The sequence below is a fragment of the Pangasianodon hypophthalmus genome, chromosome 23, assembly GCF_027358585.1.
Source record: "Pangasianodon hypophthalmus isolate fPanHyp1 chromosome 23, fPanHyp1.pri, whole genome shotgun sequence".
Taxonomy (NCBI): domain Eukaryota; kingdom Metazoa; phylum Chordata; class Actinopteri; order Siluriformes; family Pangasiidae; genus Pangasianodon; species Pangasianodon hypophthalmus.
In genome coordinates, this window is record NC_069732.1 from 5,443,279 (window position 1) to 5,464,618 (window position 21,340).

The window sequence follows — 21,340 nt, forward strand, 5'->3', positions numbered from 1 at the left end:
TAATATAGTTGTAAGTCTCATTAGTTACTGAATTGAACTAAAGCTGAATGGCAAGTAAACTGAATAAAGAAAAAAACATGTCATGAAAAAATGCAATATAAAAATGTAGTATAACATAACATATGTTATACTACATATACTTGTATTTACAGATATGTAAAGCCTAAAGACCATGAAACACTCACAGTGCACTGTAATGTTGAGAGGATCTGATGTCACTACAGGAGGAGATTGAGGTCCTTCTGGTCCCAGTTTCAGTTCTGCCTCACATCTGTACTGAACTCCATCATCATCTTTGCTTGTGGAGATCCAGAGTGTATTAGAATAGTTTACTGGGGTTATGGAGGAATGGTGATCAGATTCTACACTTTTCACTAGACTTTGTCCTTTGTACCAGTTCACAGTGAGGAGATGAACAGGAGCAACATTCTGAACATCACACTGGAGCTCGTACTGGCTGCCTTCAATCATCGGCCCTGTGTGACCCACAGTGCTGATGGAAACCCGGTCTGGAGGCTCTGTGGGGAAAGAGTAGAAATTCTATCATACTGTGTATGCAGAACAGGGCATAAGTTATTATATCTCAAAGCCAACAGGTAAGATACAACTCACTGTAAACAGTAACTTGGAGAGTGAGTTCGCACTGCTTGTTTGTGTTGATGTAGCAAATTGGTTCTATGTCCCAGTGTGTGAGGCTCTCTACCCTCCAGGTGATGAACTGGACATCGTCCACCATGTCTACTGCTCCCTCCGATGCCTCCCAGCCCATGCCATGGTGGTTGATGGTTGTGGAACAGTTAGCTGAGGCTGAAGCCCCAAACTCCACAGCTAACTTAACAGGCTGAAGTTTAATGGGACAATCACCTGCCAAAACATATTGCTCCATTTCAATCATTTTACTATTGATTATGGAGAAAGATAATTGTACCTCTGATCATTTGACTTTTGTTATGAGATCAGATTATAACTAGAATATGTGTAATCTCAAAGAATAAAAAACAGTTTCCATTTTAATTTGGAGAGCACATTGAGTTTTATGAAAAGAGTTGCACGTAGCCTTTTACAACATTTGGTTGTATACTATACTGGAATTGGTTGGTGCATAAATAAAGTTTCTCATATAGTTTCAGTGGCTCCACCCGCTTCCTGGGAACATAGAGAAGTCAGACTACTTACATTCAAAATAAAAATCTTACTTTGGTCAATCTAAAGCGAATAGACATGGCCCTGACAGAACATGACTGGCAAGTAGACACACCATGCTGTCCTGATTGGTTGGATGTTCATTAGTTTTATCTCTCCTGTTTACAGATGGCAGAGGCAAGCGATACTGGATCTCTCTCTCTCTCTCTCTTTCTCTCTCTCTCTCACTCTGAGGTGATTTTTTTTTATAGAAGCTACCAAACCGTGATGAACTTTAACAAATATTACAAAAAGTACCAACTTAAAAGTCTGGCTTAAAAAGTCATTGACTGCATCTTTAATGAATGCTTTTTTAACACTACCTCACTACTGATTCACAAATTGCTCAGAAATATGTAATGTGAAAATTCTAACAAGTTATTGTTGGGAATGCACTTTTTCTGAGTGACATGCTCTGTTGTGACTTTATACCCATAAATACCTGATTTCCTCTAGAAATGAATTAACAAACGTGCCTTTTTCCTCCTAGACAACGAATGAGTTTCATTTTATAATAGAAACTTACAAATGCTCATATCATTGCTAAAATTGCAAGATGGAACATAATCCCATCAGCATTCTCAATCTTAACTTCTGCTTCTAATTTAGTTACTGTAATAATATGCTTTCAAATGAATAACTGAGCAATAAACATTAAGGACAGAAAATAAGCAAAATATTTAAGTATCATGTGACACAAGGGAAAGAAATAGACACAAGAAACATGATTACCTGAAAAAGGGGAAGAAAAAGATGATTGATATAATTAGGAAGTCAGTAGTGCATTCTTCGTGTGTTCTCTTACTGTGTTTGAGAATTTCTATTTTGTATACAGCTAATTAGTAAAACTAAAAATTAGTCCATGGACAGTTGATTACATTTCATTTTACATTTTCCAGCCTACATTCACACCAGTGACATCAGATTTACTTTCTACTGTCAGTGTGTTCTAACAACAACAACAACAGTAATAATAATAATAATAATAATAATAATAAATTATTATTATTATTATTATTATTATTATTATTATTTACACCATCAAAGTTCTAACAGTGGTTATTATTCAGATAATATAGTTGTAAGTCTCATTAGTTACTGAATTGAACTGAAGCTGAATGGCAAGTAAACTGAATAAAGAAAAAAACATGTCATGAAAAAATGCAATATAAAAATGTAGTATAACATAACATATGTTATACTACATATACTTGTATTTACAGATATGTAAAGCCTAAAGACCATGAAACACTCACAGTGCACTGTAATGTTGAGAGGATCTGATGTCACTACAGGACGAGGTTGAGGTCCTTCTGGTCCCAGTTTCAGTTCTGCCTCACATCTGTACTGAACTCCATCATCATCTTTGCTTGTGGAGATCCAGAGTGTATTAGAATAGTTTACTGGGGTTATGGAGGAATGGTGATCAGATTCTACACTTTTCACTAGACGTTGTCCTTTGTACCAGTTCACAGTGAGGAGATGAACAGGAGCAACATTCTGAACATCACACTCGAGCTCGTACTGGCTGCCTTCAGTCATCGGCCCTGTGTGACCCACAGTGCTGATGGAAACCCGGTCTGGAGGCTCTGTGGGGAAAGAGTAGAAATTCTATCATACTGTGTATGCAGAACAGGGCATAAGTTATTATATCTCAAAGCCAACAGGTAAGATACAACTCACTGTAAACAGTAACTTGGAGAGTGAGTTCGCACTGCTCGTTTGCGTTGATGTAGCAAAATGGTTTTATGTCCCAGTGTGTGAGGCTCTCTACCCTCCAGGTGATGAACTGGACATCGTCCACCATGTCTACTGCTCCCTCCGATGCCTCCCAGCCCATGCCATGGTGGTTGATGGTTGTGGAACAGTTAGCTGAGGCTGAAGCCCCAAACTCCACAGCTAACTTAACAGGCTGAAGTTTAATGGGACAATCACCTGCCAAAACATATTGCTCCATTTCAATCATTTTACTATTGATTATGGAGAAAGATAATTGTACCTTTGATCGTTTGACTTTTGTTATGAGATCAGATTATAACTAGAATATGTGTAATCTCAAAGATTAAAAAACAGTTTCCATTTTAATTTGGAGAGCACATTGAGTTTTATGAAAAGAGTTGCACGTAGCCTTTTACAACATTTGGTTGTATACTATACTGGAATTGGTTGGTGCATAAATAAAGTTTCTCATATAGTTTCAGTGGCTCCACCCGCTTCCTGGGAACATAGAGAAGTCAGACTACTTACATTCAAAATAAAAATCTTACTTTGGTCAATCTAAAGCGAATAGACATGGCCCTGACAGAACATGACTGGCAAGTAGACACACCATGCTGTCCTGATTGGTTGGATGTTCATTAGTTTTATCTCTCCTGTTTACAGATGGCAGAGGCAAGCGATACTGGATCTCTCTCTCTCTCTCTTTCTCTCTCTCTCTCACTCTGAGGTGATTTTTTTTTATAGAAGCTACCAAACTGTGATGAACTTTAACAAATATTACAAAAAGTACCAACTTAAAAGTCTGGCTTAAAAAGTCATTGACTGCATCTTTAATGAATGCTTTATAACACTACCTCACTACTGATTAACAAATTGCTCAGAAATATGTAATGTGAAAATTCTAACAAGTTATTGTTGGGAATGCACTTTTTCTGAGTGACATGCTCTGTTGTGAGTTTATACCCATAAATACCTGATTTCCTCTAGAAATGAATTACCAAACGTGCCTTTTTCCTCCTAGACAACGAATGAGTTTCATTTTATAATAGAAACTTACAAATGCTCATATCATTGCTAAAATTGCAAGATGGAACATAATCCCATCAGCATTCTCAATCTTAACTTCTGCTTCTAATTTAGTTACTGTAATAATATGCTTTCAAATGAATAACTGAGCAATAAACATTAAGGACAGAAAATAAGCAAAATATTTAAGTATCATATGACACAAGGGAAAGAAATAGACACAAGAAACATGATTACCTGAAAAAGGGGAAGAAAAAGATGATTGATATAATTAGGAAGTCAGTAGTGCATTCTTCGTGTGTTCTCTTACTGTGTTTGAGAATTTCTATTTTGTATACAGCTAATTAGTAAAACTAAAAATTAGTCCATGGACAGATGATTACATTTCATTTTACATTTTCCAGCCTACATTCACACCAGTGACATCAGATTTACTTTCTACTGTCAGTGTGTTCTAACAACAACAACAACAGTAATAATAATAATAATAATAATAATAATAATAAATTATTATTATTATTATTATTATTATTATTATTATTATTATTATTTACACCATCAAAGTTCTAACAGTGGTTATTATTCAGATAATATAGTTGTAAGTCTCATTAGTTACTGAATTGAACTGAAGCTGAATGGCAAGTAAACTGAATAAAGAAAAAAAATGTCATGAAAAAATGCAATATAAAAATATACTACATATGTTATACTACATATACTTGTATTTACAGATATGTAAAGCCTAAAGACCATGAAACACTCACAGTGCACTGTAATGTTGAGAGGATCTGATGTCACTACAGGAGGAGGTTGAGGTCCTTCTGGTCCCAGTTTCAGTTCTGCCTCACATCTGTACTGAACTCCATCATCATCTTTGCTTGTGGAGATCCAGAGTGTATTAGAATAGTTTACTGGGGTTATGGAGGAATGGTGATCAGATTCTACACTTTTCACTAGATGTTGTCCTTTGTACCAGTTCACAGTGAGGAGATGAACAGGAGCAACATTCTGAACATCACACTGGAGCTCGTACTGGCTGCCTTCAATCATCGGCCCTGTGTGACCCACAGTGCTGATGGAAACCCGGTCTGGACGCTCTGTGGGGAAAGAGTAGAAATTCTATCATACTGTGTGTGCAGAACAGGGCATAAGTTATTATATCTCAAAGCCAACAGGTAAGATACAACTCACTGTAAACAGTAACTTGGAGAGTGAGTTCGCACTGCTTGTTTGTGTTGATGTAGCAAATTGGTTCTATGTCCCAGTGTGTGAGGCTCTCTACCCTCCAGGTGATGAACTGGACATCGTCCACCATGTCTACTGCTCCCTCCGATGCCTCCCAGCCCATGCCATGGTGGTTGATGGTTGTGGAACAGTTAGCTGAGGCTGAAGCCCCAAACTCCACAGCTAACTTAACAGGCTGAAGTTTAATGGGACAATCACCTGCCAAAACATATTGCTCCATTTCAATCATTTTACTATTGATTATGGAGAAAGATAATTGTACCTCTGATCATTTGACTTTTGTTATGAGATCAGATTATAACTAGAATATGTGTAATCTCAAAGAATAAAAAACAGTTTCCATTTTAATTTGGAGAGCACATTGAGTTTTATGAAAAGAGTTGCACGTAGCCTTTTACAACATTTGGTTGTATACTATACTGGAATTGGTTGGTGCATAAATAAAGTTTCTCATATAGTTTCAGTGGCTCCACCCGCTTCCTGGGAACATAGAGAAGTCAGACTACTTACATTCAAAATAAAAATCTTACTTTGGTCAATCTAAAGCGAATAGACATGGCCCTGACAGAACATGACTGGCAAGTAGACACACCATGCTGTCCTGATTGGTTGGATGTTCATTAGTTTTATCTCTCCTGTTTACAGATGGCAGAGGCAAGCGATACTGGATCTCTCTCTCTCTCTCTCTCTCTCTCTCTCTTACTCTGAGGTGATATTTTTTATAGAAGCTACCAAACCGTGATGAACTTCAACAAATATTACAAAAAGTAACAACTTAAAAATCTGGCTTAAAAAGTCATTGACTGCATCTTTAATGAATGCTTTATAACACTACCTCACTACTGATTCACAAATTGCTCAGAAATATGTAATGTGAAAATTCTAACAAGTTATTGTTGGGAATGCACTTTTTCTGAGTGACATGCTCTGTTGTGACTTTATACCCATAAATACCTGATTTCCTCTAGAAATGAATTAACAAACGTGCCTTTTTCCTCCTAGACAACGAATGAGTTTCATTTTATAATAGAAACTTACAAATGCTCATATCATTGCTAAAATTGCAAGATGGAACATAATCCCATCAGCATTCTCAATCTTAACTTTTGCTTCTAATTTAGTTACTGTAATAATATGCTTTCAAATGAATAACTGAGCAATAAACATTAAGGACAGAAAATAAGCAAAATATTTAAGTATCATATGACACAAGGGAAAGAAATAGACACAAGAAACATGATTACCTGAAAAAGGGGAAGAAAAAGAAGATTGATATAATTAGGAAGTCAGTAGTGCATTCTTCGTGTGTTCTCTTACTGTGTTTGAGAATTTCTATTTTGTATACAGCTAATTAGTAAAACTAAAAATTAGTCCATGGACAGATGATTACATTTCATTTTACATTTTCCAGCCTACATTCACACCAGTGACATCAGATTTACTTTCTACTGTCAGTGTGTTCTAACAACAACAACAACAATAATAATAATAATAACAATAATAATAATAATAATTTATTATTATTATTATTATTATTATTATTATTATTTACACCATCAAAGTTCTAACAGTGGTTATTATTCAGATAATATAGTTGTAAGTCTCATTAGTTACTGAGTTGAACTGAAGCTGAATGGCAAGTAAACTGAATAAAGAAAAAAAATGTCATGAAAAAATGCAATATAAAAATGTACTACATATGTTATACTACATATACTTGTATTTACAGATATGTAAAGCCTAAAGACCATGAAACACTCACAGTGCACTGTAATGTTGAGAGGATCTGATGTCACTACAGGACGAGGTTGAGGTCCTTCTGGTCCCAGTTTCAGTTCTGCCTCACATCTGTACTGAACTCCATCATCATCTTTGCTTGTGGAGATCCAGAGTGTATTAGAATAGTTTACTGGGGTTATGGAGGAATGGTGATCAGATTCTACACTTTTCACTAGACTTTGTCCTTTGTACCAGTTCACAGTGAGGAGATGAACAGGAGCAACATTCTGAACATCACACTGGAGCTCGTACTGGCTGCCTTCAATCATCGGTCCTGTGTGACCCACAGTGCTGATAGACACCCGGTCTGGACGCTCTGTGGGGAAAGAGTAGAAATTCTATCATACTGTGTATGCAGAACAGGGCATAAGTTATTATACCTCAAAGCCAACAGGTAAGATCCAACTCACTGTAAACAGTAACTGGGAGACTGAGATAGCACTGCTCGTTTGTGTTGATGTAGCAAATTGGTTCTATGTCCCAGTGTGTGAGGCTCTCTACCCTCCAGGTGATGAACTGGACATCGTCCACCATGTCTACTGCTCCCTCCGATGCCTCCCAGCCCATGCCATGGTGGTTGATGGTTGTGGAACAGTTAGCTGAGGCTGAAGCCCCAAACTCCACAGCTAACTTAACAGGCTGAAGTTTAATGGGACAATCACCTGCCAAAACATATTACTCCATTTCAATCATTTTACTATTGATTATGGAGAAAGATAATTGTACCTCTGATCATTTGACTTTTGTTATGAGATCAGATTATAACTAGAATATGTGTAATCTCAAAGATTAAAAAACAGTTTCCATTTTAATTTGGAGAGCACATTGAGTTTTATGAAAAGAGTTGCACGTAGCCTTTTACAACATTTGGTTGTATACTATACTGGAATTGGTTGGTGCATAAATAAAGTTTCTCATATAGTTTCAGTGGCTCCACCCGCTTCCTGGGAACATAGAGAAGTCAGACTACTTACATTCAAAATAAAAATCTTACTTTGGTCAATCTAAAGCGAATAGACATGGCCCTGACAGAACATGACTGGCAAGTAGACACACCATGCTGTCCTGATTGGTTGGATGTTCATTAGTTTTATCTCTCCTGTTTACAGATGGCAGAGGCAAGCGATACTGGATCTCTCTCTCTCTCTCTCTCTCTCTCTCTCTTACTCTGAGGTGATTTTTTTTTATAGAAGCTACCAAACCGTGATGAACTTCAACAAATATTACAAAAAGTAACAACTTAAAAATCTGGCTTAAAAAGTCATTGACTGCATCTTTAATGAATGCTTTTTTAACACTACCTCACTACTGATTCACAAATTGCTCAGAAATATGTAATGTGAAAATTCTAACAAGTTATTGTTGGGAATGCACTTTTTCTGAGTGACATGCTCTGTTGTGACTTTATACCCATAAATACCTGATTTCCTCTAGAAATGAATTAACAAACGTGCCTTTTTCCTCCTAGACAACGAATGAGTTTCATTTTATAATAGAAACTTACAAATGCTCATATCATTGCTAAAATTGCAAGATGGAACATAATCCCATCAGCATTCTCAATCTTAACTTCTGCTTCTAATTTAGTTACTGTAATAATGTGCTTTCAAATGAATAACTGAGCAATAAACATTAAGGACAGAAAATAAGCAAAATATTTAAGTATCATATGACACAAGGGAAAGAAATAGACACAAGAAACATGATTACCTGAAAAAGGGGAAGAAAAAGAAGATTGATATAATTAGGAAGTCAGTAGTGCATTCTTCGTGTGTTCTCTTACTGTGTTTGAGAATTTCTATTTTGTATACAGCTAATTAGTAAAACTAAAAATTAGTCCATGGACAGATGATTACATTTCATTTTACATTTTCCAGCCTACATTCACACCAGTGACATCAGATTTACTTTCTACTGTCAGTGTGTTCTAACAACAACAACAACAATAATAATAATAATAATAATAATAATAATAATAATTTATTATTATTATTATTATTATTATTTACACCATCAAAGTTCTAACAGTGGTTATTATTCAGATAATATAGTTGTAAGTCTCATTAGTTACTCAGTTGAACTGAAGCTGAATGGCAAGTAAACTGAATAAAGAAAAAAAATGTCATGAAAAAATGCAATATAAAAATATACTACATATGTTATACTACATATACTTGTATTTACAGATATGTAAAGCCTAAAGACCATGAAACACTCACAGTGCACTGTAATGTTGAGAGGATCTGATGTCACTACAGGAGGAGATTGAGGTCCTTCTGGTCCCAGTTTCAGTTCTGCCTCACATCTGTACTGAACTCCATCATCATCTTTGCTTGTGGAGATCCAGAGTGTATTAGAATAGTTTACTGGGGTTATGGAGGAATGGTGATCAGATTCTACACTTTTCACTAGATGTTGTCCTTTGTACCAGTTCACAGTGAGGAGATGAACAGGAGCAACATTCTGAACATCACACTGGAGCTCGTACTGGCTGCCTTCAATCATCGGCCCTGTGTGACGCACAGTGCTGATGGAAACCCGGTCTGGAGGCTCTGTGGGGAAAGAGTAGAAATTCTATCATACTGTGTATGCAGAACAGGGCATAAGTTATTATATCTCAAAGCCAACAGGTAAGATACAACTCACTGTAAACAGTAACTTGGAGAGTGAGTTCGCACTGCTCGTTTGCGTTGATGTAGCAAAATGGTTTTATGTCCCAGTGTGTGAGGCTCTCTACCCTCCAGGTGATGAACTGGACATCGTCCACCATGTCTACTGCTCCCTCCGATGCCTCCCAGCCCATGCCATGGTGGTTGATGGTTGTGGAACAGTTAGCTGAGGCTGAAGCCCCAAACTCCACAGCTAACTTAACAGGCTGAAGTTTAATGGGACAATCACCTGCCAAAACATATTGCTCCATTTCAATCATTTTACTATTGATTATGGAGAAAGATAATTGTACCTTTGATCGTTTGACTTTTGTTATGAGATCAGATTATAACTAGAATATGTGTAATCTCAAAGATTAAAAAACAGTTTCCATTTTAATTTGGGGAGCACATTGAGTTTTATGAAAAGAGTTGCACGTAGCCTTTTACAACATTTGGTTGTATACTATACTGGAATTGGTTGGTGCATAAATAAAGTTTCTCATATAGTTTCAGTGGCTCCACCCGCTTCCTGGGAACATAGAGAAGTCAGACTACTTACATTCAAAATAAAAATCTTACTTTGGTCAATCTAAAGCGAATAGACATGGCCCTGACAGAACATGACTGGCAAGTAGACACACCATGCTGTCCTGATTGGTTGGATGTTCATTAGTTTTATCTCTCCTGTTTACAGATGGCAGAGGCAAGCGATACTGGATCTCTCTCTCTCTCTCTCTTTCTCTCTCTCTCTCACTCTGAGGTGATTTTTTTTTATAGAAGCTACCAAACTGTGATGAACTTTAACAAATATTACAAAAAGTACCAACTTAAAAGTCTGGCTTAAAAAGTCATTGACTGCATCTTTAATGAATGCTTTTTTAACACTACCTCACTACTGATTCACAAATTGCTCAGAAATATATAATGTGAAAATTCTAACAAGTTATTGTTGGGAATGCACTTTTTCTGAGTGACATGCTCTGTTGTGACTTTATACCCATAAACACCTGATTTCCTCTAGAAATGAATTAACAAACGTGCCTTTTTCCTCCTAGACAATGAATGAGTTTCATTTTATAATAGAAACTTACAAATGCTCATATCATTGCTAAAATTGCAAGATGGAACATAATCCCATCAGCATTCTCAATATTAACTTCTGCTTCTAATTTAGTTACTGTAATAATATGCTTTCAAATGAATAACTGAGCAATAAACATTAAGGACAGAAAATAAGCAAAATATTTAAGTATCATATGACACAAGGGAAAGAAATAGACACAAGAAACATGATTACCTGAAAAAGGGGAAGAAAAAGAAGATTGATATAATTAGGAAGTCAGTAGTGCATTCTTCGTGTGTTCTCTTACTGTGTTTGAGAATTTCTATTTTGTATACAGCTAATTAGTAAAACTAAAAATTAGTCCATGGACAGATGATTACATTTCATTTTACATTTTCCAGCCTACATTCACACCAGTGACATCAGATTTACTTTCTACTGTCAGTGTGTTCTAACAACAACAACAACAGTAATAATAATAATAATAATAATAATAATAATAATAATAATAATAATAATAATAATAATAAATTATTATTATTATTATTATTATTATTTACACCATCAAAGTTCTAACAGTGGTTATTATTCAGATAATATAGTTGTAAGTCTCATTAGTTACTGAATTGAACTGAAGCTGAATGGCAAGTAAACTGAATAAAGAAAAAAACATGTCATGAAAAAATGCAATATAAAAATGTAGTATAACATAACATATGTTATACTACATATACTTGTATTTACAGATATGTAAAGCCTAAAGACCATGAAACACTCACAGTGCACTGTAATGTTGAGAGGATCTGATGTCACTACAGGACGAGGTTGAGGTCCTTCTGGTCCCAGTTTCAGTTCTGCCTCACATCTGTACTGAACTCCATCATCATCTTTGCTTGTGGAGATCCAGAGTGTATTAGAATAGTTTACTGGGGTTATGGAGGAATGGTGATCAGATTCTACACTTTTCACTAGATGTTGTCCTTTGTACCAGTTCACAGTGAGGAGATGAACAGGAGCAACATTCTGAACATCACACTGGAGCTCGTACTGGCTGCCTTCAATCATCGGCCCTGTGTGACCCACAGTGCTGATGGAAACCCGGTCTGGACGCTCTGTGGGGAAAGAGTAGAAATTCTATCATACTGTGTATGCAGAACAGGGCATAAGTTATTATATCTCAAAGCCAACAGGTAAGATACAACTCACTGTAAACAGTAACTGGGAGACTGAGATAGCACTGCTCGTTTGTGTTGATGTAGCAAAATGGTTTTATGTCCCAGTGTGTGAGGCTCTCTACCCTCCAGGTGATGAACTGGACATCGTCCACCATGTCTACTGCTCCCTCCGATGCCTCCCAGCCCATGCCATGGTGGTTGATGGTTGTGGAACAGTTAGCTGAGGCTGAAGCACCAAACTCCACAGCTAACTTAACAGGCTGAAGTTTAATGGGACAATCACCTGCCAAAACATATTGCTCCATTTCAATCATTTTACTATTGATTATGGAGAAAGATAATTGTACCTCTGATCATTTGACTTTTGTTATGAGATCAGATTATAACTAGAATATGTGTAATCTCAAAGAATAAAAAACAGTTTCCATTTTAATTTGGAGAGCACATTGAGTTTTATGAAAAGAGTTGCACGTAGCCTTTTACAACATTTGGTTGTATACTATACTGGAATTGGTTGGTGCATAAATAAAGTTTCTCATATAGTTTCAGTGGCTCCACCCGCTTCCTGGGAACATAGAGAAGTCAGACTACTTACATTCAAAATAAAAATCTTACTTTGGTCAATCTAAAGCGAATAGACATGGCCCTGACAGAACATGACTGGCAAGTAGACACACCATGCTGTCCTGATTGGTTGGATGTTCATTAGTTTTATCTCTCCTGTTTACAGATGGCAGAGGCAAGCGATACTGGATCTCTCTCTCTCTCTCTCTCTTTCTCTCTCTCTCACTCTTAGGTGATTTTTTTTATAGAAGCTACCAAACTGTGATGAACTTTAACAAATATTACAAAAAGTACCAACTTAAAAGTCTGGCTTAAAAAGTCATTGACTGCATCTTTAATGAATGCTTTATAACACTACCTCACTACTGATTCACAAATTGCTCAGAAATATGTAATGTGAAAATTCTAACAAGTTATTGTTGGGAATGCACTTTTTCTGAGTGACATGCTCTGTTGTGACTTTATACCCATAAATACCTGATTTCCTCTAGAAATGAATTAACAAATGTGCCTTTTTCCTCCTAGACAACGAATGAGTTTCATTTTATAATAGAAACTTACAAATGCTCATATCATTGCTAAAATTGCAAGATGGAACATAATCCCATCAGCATTCTCAATCTTAACTTCTGCTTCTAATTTAGTTACTGTAATAATATGCTTTCAAATGAATAACTGAGCAATAAACATTAAGGACAGAAAATAAGCAAAATATTTAAGTATCATGTGACACAAGGGAAAGAAATAGACACAAGAAACATGATTACCTGAAAAAGGGGAAGAAAAAGATGATTGATATAATTAGGAAGTCAGTAGTGCATTCTTCGTGTGTTCTCTTACTGTGTTTGAGAATTTATATTTTGTATACAGCTAATTAGTAAAACTAAAAATTAGTCCATGGACAGTTGATTACATTTCATTTTACATTTTCCAGCCTACATTCACACCAGTGACATCAGATTTACTTTCTACTGTCAGTGTGTTCTAACAACAACAACAACAGTAATAATAATAATAATAATAATAATAATAATAATAATAAATTATTATTATTATTATTATTATTATTATTATTATTATTATTATTATTATTATTTACACCATCAAAGTTCTAACAGTGGTTATTATTCAGATAATATAGTTGTAAGTCTCATTAGTTACTGAATTGAACTGAAGCTGAATGGCAAGTAAACTGAATAAAGAAAAAAAATGTCATGAAAAAATGCAATATAAAAATATACTACATATGTTATACTACATATACTTGTATTTACAGATATGTAAAGCCTAAAGACCATGAAACACTCACAGTGCACTGTAATGTTGAGAGGATCTGATGTCACTACAGGACGAGGTTGAGGTCCTTCTGGTCCCAGTTTCAGTTCTGCCTCACATCTGTACTGAACTCCATCATCATCTTTGCTTGTGGAGATCCAGAGTGTATTAGAATAGTTTACTGGGGTTATGGAGGAATGGTGATCAGATTCTACACTTTTCACTAGATGTTGTCCTTTGTACCAGTTCACAGTGAGGAGATGAACAGGAGCAACATTCTGAACATCACACTGGAGCTCGTACTGGCTGCCTTCAATCATCGGCCCTGTGTGACCCACAGTGCTGATGGAAACCCGGTCTGGAGGCTCTGTGGGGAAAGAGTAGAAATTCTATCATACTGTGTATGCAGAACAGGGCATAAGTTATTATATCTCAAAGCCAACAGGTAAGATACAACTCACTGTAAACAGTAACTTGGAGAGTGAGTTCGCACTGCTTGTTTGTGTTGATGTAGCAAATTGGTTCTATGTCCCAGTGTGTGAGGCTCTCTACCCTCCAGGTGATGAACTGGACATCGTCCACCATGTCTACTGCTCCCTCCGATGCCTCCCAGCCCATGCCATGGTGGTTGATGGTTGTGGAACAGTTAGCTGAGGCTGAAGCCCCAAACTCCACAGCTAACTTAAAAGGCTGAAGTTTAATGGGACAATCACCTGCCAAAACATATTACTCCATTTCAATCATTTTACTATTGATTATGGAGAAAGATAATTGTACCTCTGATCATTTGACTTTTGTTATGAGATCAGATTATAACTAGAATATGTGTAATCTCAAAGATTAAAAAACAGTTTCCATTTTAATTTGGAGAGCACATTGAGTTTTATGAAAAGAGTTGCACGTAGCCTTTTACAACATTTGGTTGTATACTATACTGGAATTGGTTGGTGCATAAATAAAGTTTCTCATATAGTTTCAGTGGCTCCACCCGCTTCCTGGGAACATAGAGAAGTCAGACTACTTACATTCAAAATAAAAATCTTACTTTGGTCAATCTAAAGCGAATAGACATGGCCCTGACAGAACATGACTGGCAAGTAGACACACCATGCTGTCCTGATTGGTTGGATGTTCATTAGTTTTATCTCTCCTGTTTACAGATGGCAGAGGCAAGCGATACTGGATCTCTCTCTCTCTCTCTCTCTCTTTCTCTCTCTCTCTCACTCTGAGGTGATTTTTTTTTATAGAAGCTACCAAACCGTGATGAACTTTAACAAATATTACAAAAAGTACCAACTTAAAAGTCTGGCTTAAAAAGTCATTGACTGCATCTTTAATGAATGCTTTTTTAACACTACCTCACTACTGATTCACAAATTGCTCAGAAATATATAATGTGAAAATTCTAACAAGTTATTGTTGGGAATGCACTTTTTCTGAGTGACATGCTCTGTTGTGACTTTATACCCATAAATACCTGATTTCCTCTAGAAATGAATTAACAAACGTGCCTTTTTCCTCCTAGACAACGAATGAGTTTCATTTTATAATAGAAACTTACAAATGCTCATATCATTGCTAAAATTGCAAGATGGAACATAATCCCATCAGCATTCTCAATATTAACTTCTGCTTCTAATTTAGTTACTGTAATAATATGCTTTCAAATGAATAACTGAGCAATAAACATTAAGGACAGAAAATAAGCAAAATATTTAAGTATCATATGACACAAGGGAAAGAAATAGACACAAGAAACATGATTACCTGAAAAAGGGGAAGAAAAAGAAGATTGATATAATTAGGAAGTCAGTAGTGCATTCTTCGTGTGTTCTCTTACTGTGTTTGAGAATTTCTATTTTGTATACAGCTAATTAGTAAAACTAAAAATTAGTCCATGGACAGTTGATTACATTTCATTTTACATTTTCCAGCCTACATTCACACCAGTGACATCAGATTTACTTTCTACTGTCAGTGTGTTCTAACAACAACAACAACAGTAATAATAATAATAATAATAATAATAATAAATTATTATTATTATTATTATTATTATTATTTACACCATCAAAGTTCTAACAGTGGTTATTATTCAGATAATATAGTTGTAAGTCTCATTAGTTACTGAATTGAACTGAAGCTGAATGGCAAGTAAACTGAATAAAGAAAAAAACATGTCATGAAAAAATGCAATATAAAAATGTAGTATAACATAACATATGTTATACTACATATACTTGTATTTACAGATATGTAAAGCCTAAAGACCATGAAACACTCACAGTGCACTGTAATGTTGAGAGGATCTGATGTCACTACAGGAGGAGGTTGAGGTCCTTCTGGTCCCAGTTTCAGTTCTGCCTCACATCTGTACTGAACTCCATCATCATCTTTGCTTGTGGAGATCCAGAGTGTATTAGAATAGTTTACTGGGGTTATGGAGGAATGGTGATCAGATTCTACACTTTTCACTAGACGTTGTCCTTTGTACCAGTTCACAGTGAGGAGATGAACAGGAGCAACATTCTGAACATCACACTCGAGCTCGTACTGGCTGCCTTCAGTCATCGGCCCTGTGTGACCCACAGTGCTGATGGAAACCCGGTCTGGAGGCTCTGTGGGGAAAGAGTAGAAATTCTATCATACTGTGTATGCAGAACAGGGCATAAGTTATTATATCTCAAAGCCAACAGGTAAGATACAACTCACTGTAAACAGTAACTTGGAGAGTGAGTTCGCACTGCTCGTTTGCGTTGATGTAGCAAAATGGTTTTATGTCCCAGTGTGTGAGGCTCTCTACCCTCCAGGTGATGAACTGGACATCGTCCACCATGTCTACTGCTCCCTCCGATGCCTCCCAGCCCATGCCATGGTGGTTGATGGTTGTGGAACAGTTAGCTGAGGCTGAAGCCCCAAACTCCACAGCTAACTTAACAGGCTGAAGTTTAATGGGACAATCACCTGCCAAAACATATTGCTCCATTTCAATCATTTTACTATTGATTATGGAGAAAGATAATTGTACCTTTGATCGTTTGACTTTTGTTATGAGATCAGATTATAACTAGAATATGTGTAATCTCAAAGATTAAAAAACAGTTTCCATTTTAATTTGGAGAGCACATTGAGTTTTATGAAAAGAGTTGCATGTAGCCTTTTACAACATTTGGTTGTATACTATACTGGAATTGGTTGGTGCATAAATAAAGTTTCTCATATAGTTTCAGTGGCTCCACCCGCTTCCTGGGAACATAGAGAAGTCAGACTACTTACATTCAAAATAAAAATCTTACTTTGGTCAATCTAAAGCGAATAGACATGGCCCTGACAGAACATGACTGGCAAGTAGACACACCATGCTGTCCTGATTGGTTGGATGTTCATTAGTTTTATCTCTCCTGTTTACAGATGGCAGAGGCAAGCGATACTGGATCTCTCTCTCTCTCTCTCTTTCTCTCTCTCTCTCACTCTGAGGTGATTTTTTTTTATAGAAGCTACCAAACCGTGATGAACTTTAACAAATATTACAAAAAGTACCAACTTAAAAGTCTGGCTTAAAAAGTCATTGACTGCATCTTTAATGAATGCTTTTTTAACACTACCTCACTACTGATTCACAAATTGCTCAGAAATATATAATGTGAAAATTCTAACAAGTTATTGTTGGGAATGCACTTTTTCTGAGTGACATGCTCTGTTGTGACTTTATACCCATAAATACCTGATTTCCTCTAGAAATGAATTAACAAACGTGCCTTTTTCCTCCTAGACAACGAATGAGTTTCATTTTATAGAAATTAGAAACTTACAAATATAGAATAGAAACTTACACATGCTCATATCATTGCTAAAATTGCAAGATGGAAAATAACCCCATCAGCATTCTCAATCTTAACTTTTGCTTCTAATTCAAAGTAGTTATACTTAGTTATACTGTAACAATATGCTTTCAAATGAACAACTCAGCAATAAAGGACAGAAAATAAGCAAAATATTTAAGTATCATATGACACAAGGGAAAGAAATAGACACAAGAAACAATCTGTTGTAAAACTATAGAGCAGAAAAGATAGAGACTTACCTTTTATGAGTGCAATAAGGACCAGGCTGGTAAGCTGTGTAAGGTACAGCATGGCCAGATTACACCAGAAGACCAGCAGGTGATATTAATGATGACTGCTGCCTCTCATAAAGAAATTTCATATATGTGATCATACATAACTTAATAAATGTGAATTTATCAGTGAATTTATCATCACACCATGCACACACTAGGTCTTCGGCATTGGTCTTGCTAAATGTGGCCTTGGAGTAACGTTGGCATAGTGTTTGCTAACTGTGGTTAGATTCATATTTGGGTATTTCTAGTCAATAGCGCATGAGCAGCATGCCAAACTTTTTTTGAATGTGTCATTGAAAGGAGAACCATCTACAACTGTTTAATCAAACTCTTGATTTTCTGTCAGTCTGAAATGTTGGGGAACATCACTAAAGTGCAACAAAAAGGAAACCACAAAGAAAGTTTCACCGTGCTGCATGGGAGCTATGAAATGCAAGCCACTCTACGCAGCTACTGCACGCACAGGCAAACTGATTAGCTGAACTTTTCAATTCCAAAATCTAGTTGAACAACAAAAAAGTCACTTCTACAACAGCCACTAGTTGGGCATATTTAACATATTGGTATTGAACATGGATTTTTCTTACCAAAAATAAGTAAAACCCTAACTATAAATAGAGTTGTTATGAAGGCAGAAAAATGATTTAATTTACTATATGATTTGCAAAAATAAAAATAAAACCATTCCATAACTGTATATGCAAGCTTATACAGTCAGGTCCATAAATATTGGGACAGTTACATAGTTTTGGTAATTTTGCCTCTGTACACCACCACAGTGGATTTGAAATGAGGCAGTCAAGATGTGACTGAAGCGTAGACTTTCAGCTTTAATTCAAGGGGTTTAACAAAAATATTGCATTAACCGTTTAGGAATTACAGCCATTTTTTACAGAGTTCCTCCATTTTCACAGGCCCAAAAGTAATGGGACAAACTAATATAATCATAAATATTAGGATTATTTTTATTACTTGGAGGTAAATCCTTTGCAGTCAATGACTACCTGAAGTCTGGACCCCATGGACATCACCAAATGCTGAGTTTCCTCCCTTGAGATGATTTGCCAAATCTTTACTGCAGCCATCTTCAGTTGCTGCTTGTTTGTGGGTCTTTCTGCCTTCAGATTTGTCTTCAGTAAGTGAAAAGCAGCTCAGTTGGGTTGAGGTCAGGTGACTGACTCGGCCATTTAAGAACATTTAATTTCCAAGCTCTTGGGCTGCTTTCACAGTATGTTTTGGGTTGTTATCCATCTGTACTGTGAAGCGCTGTCCTATCAGTTTTGCAGCATTTGACTGAATCTGAGCAGAAAGTATAGCTCTGTACACTTCAGAATTCATCCTGCTACTTCTATCAACAGTCACATTATCAATAAACCCCAGTGACCCAGTTCCATTGGCAGCCAAACATGCCCATGCCATAACACTGCCTCCACATGTTTGATGGATGATGTGGTATGCTTTGGATCATGAGCCCTTCCTTTCCTTCTCCATACTTTTCTCTTCCCATCATTCTGGTACAAGTTAATCTTGCATCAGAACTGGTCAGGCTTTTTTTAGAGGTTTTTAGCAAAGTCTAATCTGGCGTTTGTGTTCTTGAGTGTTACCGGCAATTTGCATCTTGAGGTAAACCGTCTGTATTTACATTCATGAAGGTGGCTCTTGATTGTAGACTTTGACAATGATAGGCCTACCTCCTCCAGAGTGTTCCTGACTTGGCTAGATGTTGTGAAGGGGTTGTTCTTCAATAAGAAAAGAATTCTGCAATCATCCACTTTAGTTGTTTTCTGTGGTCTCCCAGGCCTTTTGGTGTTGCTGAGCTCGCCAGTGCATTCCTTCTTTTTAAGAATGTACCAAATTGTTGATTTGGCCCTCCTAAAGTTTCTGCTATCTCTCTGATAAGTCTGTTTTGGTTTTTCAGCCTAATGATGGCCTCCTTCACTTGCATCAACACCTCTTTGGACTTCATATTGAGAGTTCCCATGAACAGCTACCAAATGCAAATTCAACACTTGGAATCAGCTCCAGACCTTTTATCTCCTTAATTTATCATGATATAAGGAGGAAACAGGCCACAGCTGGCCATGAAACTGCTTATCAGTCAATTGTCCCATTACTTTTGAGCCTGTGAAAATGGAGGAACTCTGTAAAAAATGGCTGTAATTCCTAAACGGTTAATGCAATATTTTTGTTAAACCCCTTGAATTAAAGCTGAAAGTCTACGCTTCAGTCACATCTTGACTGCTTCATTTCAAATCCACTGTGGTGGTGTACAGAGGCAAAATTACCAAAACTGTGTCACTGTCCCAATATTTATGGACCTGACTGTAATATGTAAAAACAAATGATTGCCCATTGGACCATTTTCCACTCTTAGTACTCCTTAGTACTGAGATATTATGCTTAAATGAAAGTATAGATACTGTGTCAAATGTCATCTTAATTAAAATTGGAAGTATCCAGCCAAAAAAAAATGTATGGAAGTGCAAATTAAAAAAATATAGTTGCTATTTTTAAATTATTTAATTAAAGTATTAAAAAGTAAATTAATTTAACTGATGAAATAAAGTTAAAGCCATGTTTTCATGTGAAAAGTAACATTTATTACTTCTCTAAAATTGATAGAAGATTCTTTTTGTTTCTATTATTTTGCCTGAAAATATTCAATCTCTGTAAATATGCGATATTTACCATTAGCTAAAATTTGACTTGCTGCCAAACCAATTATGTTAGCTACTGGTGTCAATGCTAGTTTAATCTGGCATTAACAAAGAAAGTAGGCTAACTTGGTTAAGTATAGCCAGTTAATGTTAGAAAATTAGCTAAACTTACCTCAACAAGCTATCAGTCGGCAGAGGCGAATGCAATTGCGGATAATGACTTATAATAGGCAGCCTAACATATTCAAATTGTGAGACAAGGGCAGAATCCAAAAATATCCAAAAGGTCCGGCAATCAGCAAACAGACTTGTAGGGACAAAAACCAGAATAAAAAACAGAAAACCAGAACAGGATCAAACCAGAAACACTGTGCACAAATAACAGGGCTTGATAACATCAAGAGTAAACTCTTCCTTTTCACTGTGTAAACTTCACCTCCACTGTGTGTTTGTGTGTTATATAAGCGTGTGGTGATCAAGTTTAGATTTCTATGATTAGAAGTCCGGTGACCTTGAACGAGTGTATGTGCTGGGGTGTGATGCTTTTTCAGATTAGATAGAGACTATGCCATCTTGAGAGGCAGAAGTAGATGCCCCATTTTATACGAGTCTTTGCTTACACGAACATATTGAAACACTATACTGAGGTAGGTCCAGGCCCCGTCATCTTCAAGTTCCACACTGCCAGTCCTGTGGCTTATCCATATTAAAACAATATGGATAGCTAAAGTGCTGACTACATTGTGTATGTGTACAATGACCATGAGAAGGTCACAGCGGGTAACGAATTGACAAGATTCTTGATCATTTTTTCTACATTGATGATTGGATGCTAAACTGAAATGACTGGATGCTTAACTGAGCCCATTCTATTGCTGTAT

General features: G+C 36.4%; 4 protein-coding genes across 4 annotated transcripts; all 4 read right to left on the bottom strand.

Annotated features, from left to right (window-relative positions):
- Positions 1–1,116: 1,116 nt before the first annotated feature.
- Positions 1,117–5,401, bottom strand: LOC128317288 (uncharacterized). The gene is made up of 6 exons (XM_053228684.1): positions 5,119–5,401; positions 4,901–5,024; positions 4,692–4,804; positions 2,866–3,117; positions 2,446–2,771; positions 1,117–1,146 (listed from the first exon to the last, which is right to left on the bottom strand). Exons 1-6 carry the CDS (start codon positions 5,399–5,401, stop codon positions 1,117–1,119), a joined length of 1,128 nt encoding a protein of 375 aa, XP_053084659.1.
- Positions 5,402–6,782: 1,381 nt separating this feature from the next.
- On the bottom strand, positions 6,783–9,880 carry LOC128317289 (uncharacterized). The gene is made up of 5 exons (XM_053228685.1): positions 9,598–9,880; positions 9,171–9,503; positions 7,362–7,613; positions 6,935–7,267; positions 6,783–6,817 (listed from the first exon to the last, which is right to left on the bottom strand). The coding sequence occupies exons 1-5, from the start codon at positions 9,878–9,880 to the stop codon at positions 6,783–6,785; spliced, it is 1,236 nt and encodes a 411-aa protein (XP_053084660.1).
- A 221-nt stretch (positions 9,881–10,101) lies between these two features.
- Positions 10,102–12,154, bottom strand: LOC128317290 (intercellular adhesion molecule 2-like). The gene is made up of 3 exons (XM_053228686.1): positions 11,872–12,154; positions 11,452–11,777; positions 10,102–10,131 (listed from the first exon to the last, which is right to left on the bottom strand). Exons 1-3 carry the CDS (start codon positions 12,152–12,154, stop codon positions 10,102–10,104), a joined length of 639 nt encoding a protein of 212 aa, XP_053084661.1.
- A 1,013-nt stretch (positions 12,155–13,167) lies between these two features.
- LOC128317291 (intercellular adhesion molecule 2-like) lies at positions 13,168–21,112 on the bottom strand. The gene is made up of 7 exons (XM_053228687.1): positions 20,632–21,112; positions 17,764–17,865; positions 16,392–16,643; positions 15,965–16,297; positions 14,141–14,392; positions 13,923–14,046; positions 13,168–13,171 (listed from the first exon to the last, which is right to left on the bottom strand). The coding sequence occupies exons 2-7, from the start codon at positions 17,813–17,815 to the stop codon at positions 13,168–13,170; spliced, it is 1,017 nt and encodes a 338-aa protein (XP_053084662.1). The 5' UTR covers positions 17,816–17,865; positions 20,632–21,112.
- Between the last annotated feature and the right edge of the window lie 228 nt (positions 21,113–21,340).

What these genes read in the sequence shown, in the direction of transcription:
- LOC128317288 (XM_053228684.1), bottom strand. Translation starts at nt 5,401, where the DNA reads ATGATTGAAATGGAGCAATATGTTTTGGCAGGTGATTGTCCCATTAAA. An exon ending in CATCTCCTCACTGTGAACTG is followed by an intron (nt 4,805 to 4,900) that starts GTACAAAGGACA and finishes GATCTCCACAAG; the next exon opens with CAAAGATGATGATGGAGTTC. An exon ending in TCTCAACATTACAGTGCACT is followed by an intron (nt 3,118 to 4,691) that starts GTGAGTGTTTCA and finishes ATGTTTTGGCAG; the next exon opens with GTGATTGTCCCATTAAACTT.
- LOC128317290 (XM_053228686.1), bottom strand. Translation starts at nt 12,154, where the DNA reads ATGATTGAAATGGAGCAATATGTTTTGGCAGGTGATTGTCCCATTAAA. An exon ending in TCTCCCAGTTACTGTTTACA is followed by an intron (nt 11,778 to 11,871) that starts GTGAGTTGTATC and finishes CTTTCCCCACAG; the next exon opens with AGCGTCCAGACCGGGTTTCC. An exon ending in CAGATCCTCTCAACATTACA is followed by an intron (nt 10,132 to 11,451) that starts GTGCACTGTGAG and finishes CTATGTTCCCAG; the next exon opens with GAAGCGGGTGGAGCCACTGA.
- LOC128317291 (XM_053228687.1), bottom strand. Translation starts at nt 17,815, where the DNA reads ATGCTGTACCTTACACAGCTTACCAGCCTGGTCCTTATTGCACTCATA. An exon ending in CCTTATTGCACTCATAAAAG is followed by an intron (nt 16,644 to 17,763) that starts GTAAGTCTCTAT and finishes ATGTTTTGGCAG; the next exon opens with GTGATTGTCCCATTAAACTT. An exon ending in TCTCCAAGTTACTGTTTACA is followed by an intron (nt 16,298 to 16,391) that starts GTGAGTTGTATC and finishes CTTTCCCCACAG; the next exon opens with AGCCTCCAGACCGGGTTTCC.
- LOC128317289 (XM_053228685.1), bottom strand. Translation starts at nt 9,880, where the DNA reads ATGATTGAAATGGAGCAATATGTTTTGGCAGGTGATTGTCCCATTAAA. An exon ending in TCTCCAAGTTACTGTTTACA is followed by an intron (nt 9,504 to 9,597) that starts GTGAGTTGTATC and finishes CTTTCCCCACAG; the next exon opens with AGCCTCCAGACCGGGTTTCC. An exon ending in TCTCAACATTACAGTGCACT is followed by an intron (nt 6,818 to 6,934) that starts GTGAGTGTTTCA and finishes TTCTTTATTCAG; the next exon opens with TTTACTTGCCATTCAGCTTC.